The sequence below is a fragment of the Juglans microcarpa x Juglans regia genome, chromosome 8D (genome assembly GCF_004785595.1).
Source record: "Juglans microcarpa x Juglans regia isolate MS1-56 chromosome 8D, Jm3101_v1.0, whole genome shotgun sequence".
In the NCBI taxonomy this organism is placed as follows: Eukaryota; Viridiplantae; Streptophyta; class Magnoliopsida; order Fagales; family Juglandaceae; genus Juglans; species Juglans microcarpa x Juglans regia.
Window position 1 is genome coordinate 10,145,894 of NC_054608.1, and position 3,351 is coordinate 10,149,244.

Below are 3,351 nucleotides of genomic sequence, written 5' to 3' on the forward strand. Positions count from 1 at the left end.
TTAGTTGCACCAGCTGTCATTGCTGCGGCAGCCTAGCATCACTCATTTGGAAATTCTCTTTGTAGCATTTCTATGCAACCCTCAATTACCCTCATACTTCATTCTTTGTGGAAATAAAGTAAGGAAGCTGCTTAAGTTGGCACCAAGTAACATGCGTGCATAGTAATTACATAATTAGAACAGCAGGAATCATCATGTTGTCCCATGGTCGGTGGTTTGTCAGCCACTATCGCCATTCTCAAGATGACAACCAACAGTGTTTCAAAGCAGACTTTACCACACCACCCTTTTTATAGTATTAGAAACTTCCCTCTACATTATTACCAACATATTTAGGTGTCATTTGGTGTAACTAAGTGCCAATTGATTGCTTTTTCCTTGTATTAATCAGTACTGGGTGGCCGCATGCAGTGCAGCAGTTCAGCTCACTTCTGTGAATATCTGGTTGTAGTAGCTAGACAGCCAGGATTCATGTTTGGTTTGCTTTTTCAACCATTGAAATGAAGAAACAATGCATCTTGGGAAGAACAGTGTCGAAATTTGCAGCAAAACATGTGTATTTTGCAGATGGTTCTGCACACTGATCGATCAATTGTTCCATATGGTTTTGAATTGAACCATGAGAGGTTAATGATGTTGGAAACTCGAGCTTTTCAATTGTTCAATACGATGCAACTTTGCCAACAAGAAAAAAACAACAAAACAGTGACAAGAATTTGAGGCATCCAAAGAATTGAAGTAATTGCCTTTCTCAAAGTAGATAACTGTAGTATAAAACTCCTGAAATGGATGTTCTTGTCCCTTTTAAAGACCAAAAGATTTACAGAAGCATGAAAAAACAAAAAGAAAGCCTACCCAATGATGGAGGACCCAGATCAGGAACCACTATCCATGCATCAGGTAAAGGCTAAAGCTTTCAGCCTAGTCTTTTGCTATGAAACCTATACCAGTCTACGACTCTATACCCCACCAACACTGACCCACAAAAGAAGCCAACTTTGACCCATTAATTTTGGAAGCAAGAATGATAACACTTCCCCAGTATCTCGAAAAGAAATTAAACCCACCAAAATCCAAAGCCAAAAACCAAAAGATAATAACGTAAAAAGCATTTCCTGGTAATGGGTAAATGCAACTATTTCTCTAGAAATTGGCCAGGCCGGGTTGAAATGGCAAGGTCCGGAGAAGCAAAGGAATCCCCGCCGTCATTCAATCCGCCTTCATCCGTACCGGTCATCTGCCACGTGTTGTACCCTGCAGAAGCCACCGATGCTCCATTGCCACACCCAACGCCAAAGTCACCGACTTCGGGAAATGCCCAAGACCCTCCTCCGGCCAACCCGAACCCCATCTCATCGAACCCGGGCATGGACCCCAAACCATACCCACCCGGCCCCATGAACCCCGGACCCTGAGAGTTCAGCAAGAAATTGAAGCTCCCATTAATGTACCCACCACCCACCGCGACGTTATCATTCAGGCTGACATCATGCGAGACCATCTCGGGCAAAACCGAGATTGGGTTCGCGTGCACGGCCTCGCTGGTCACGGTGGACGAAGACGAAGAGGAGGAGGAAGAAGAAGTACTAGTGGTAGAGCGAGAGCGCTTGGTGATGCTCTTGCGGGTGCCACCACCGACGGGGACGTTGCGAAGGGTGCCGCCCTGGGTCCAGTAGCGGCGGCAGGACTTGCAGAAGTGGCGGGGCTGGGAGAGGTTGTAGTTGTTGTAGTAGCAGAACTTGGTGGAGGTGGAACCACAGCGAGGGCAAGGGAGCGGCTGAGTCTGCGGTGGTGGAGGGTGAGGAAAGCTCTGCTGGACCCTCACAGGTTTGTGCTCGGCTGTGTCGGATGGCATCTTTGGGCCTTTTGTGTTTTAGGCTTTCTTGGAGAAGAAGGAGACAGAAGTGGGTGGAGATGGTAGATTCAAGATGGATGGAGACAGAACAAAGGAAAGAAACGGGGGAGGAGATATCTTGGGAGTAGTGAGTGGTGTTTTATAGACCCACTGAGAGAGAGAGAGAGAGTTGTGACTTATGAGTGAAGACTTGAAACGTGAAGGCAGGGATTGATTTTTAGTTCCGGAGCTGAGAGAGCAAGAGAGTGGGAAAAATGGATGGTGGGGCTATGAGTTGAGTGGTTAGATTTTCATTTCGTGTACAGTTCTGTCTGTGTAATTATGCATGTTTTCTCATTTTGAATATAGAATAGATTCATTACTTGTTTTCTCATTTTGAATATAGAATAGATTCATTACTTGTTTGCTATGTTGTCAAGAATTTTAATGGAACTCTTCAACATTTGGGGCACCACAGCTACTTTTAAGTTGATAACACGTGTACAATTGTTTAAAAATAAAAACATACTAAAAAATATTGAAAAAATATATATAATTTAATAAGGGTGTCGCGGTTCAATCGCCTCCGGGAGGAGGATGGGAGGTAGATCTCCCCCAAAGGAATTTTTTGGTGTATATATATATATATATACCTCAATTCTTGATTGCAGGACAGGGACGGATGGATTGTGCAATCCCTTTTGCAATCACAAGAGGAGAGAGTGAGTATTATTCAACTCTTTAGTTTTGTACAAAGGTTGCACGCTCGACATCTATCCATTCATGAAAAATGAGCATGGCTGGCGTAAGAAAAATTATATACACCACATTATTATCTTATTTTTATTTTACTATACAAAATATATTTAACACTATTAAATGATTATTTATTGAATAATTATTTATCATCTAATATTGATAAATGTGTCACATCTTATACAATAGAATGAAAGTGTGATAAAAATGTAGTGTATAAATTTACTCTTTAAACAAACTATTTATCAACACGCAAAAGGGTTCGTCTCACGACGTCTAGTGAACCCACCATGAGTTAGGGAGAGGCCCTTTTTTTTTAATTTAATACTCGAAAATAAAAACTTCAAACTATTACATCAATTGGGCATAATTGTGGCTTCTCATTTTAATATAGTTCTCTTCTCATTTAATGCACATCCCTTCGTGATTCTTGTAGTAGTATTAAATGTATTGCTTGCTTATATATGTCGCATTAAAAAAAACCTCAATCCTTGTAGTCGTCGACATCTATACTACTCTTATATATATTATCAGTCTTGCCTTCCTTTTCTTGCCATTCCTTCGTTCGCCTATGTGGCTATATATGCCTTTTTCTCGCTCGATCGTCCCATCCTCGATTGCCTTCAGAAGGGGGTTGAATCACGGACGTAGCTTCAGCCTTCTTGGCATGGTGGTGGCAAATACGTACTTTTCATACATTGTTAGTCAAAGTTGAAGGCTTTTATCAGTACTTTTTCAATTTTGCAGGGGAAAGTTCTGCC

General features: G+C 41.8%; 1 protein-coding gene across 1 annotated transcript; it reads right to left on the reverse strand.

Annotated features, from left to right (window-relative positions):
* Positions 1-734: 734 nt before the first annotated feature.
* LOC121241814 (dof zinc finger protein DOF1.6) lies at positions 735-2,116 on the reverse strand. The gene has a single exon (XM_041139658.1). It carries the CDS (start codon positions 1,853-1,855, stop codon positions 1,136-1,138), a length of 720 nt encoding a protein of 239 aa, XP_040995592.1. The 5' UTR covers positions 1,856-2,116; the 3' UTR covers positions 735-1,135.
* Positions 2,117-3,351: the final 1,235 nt, after the last annotated feature.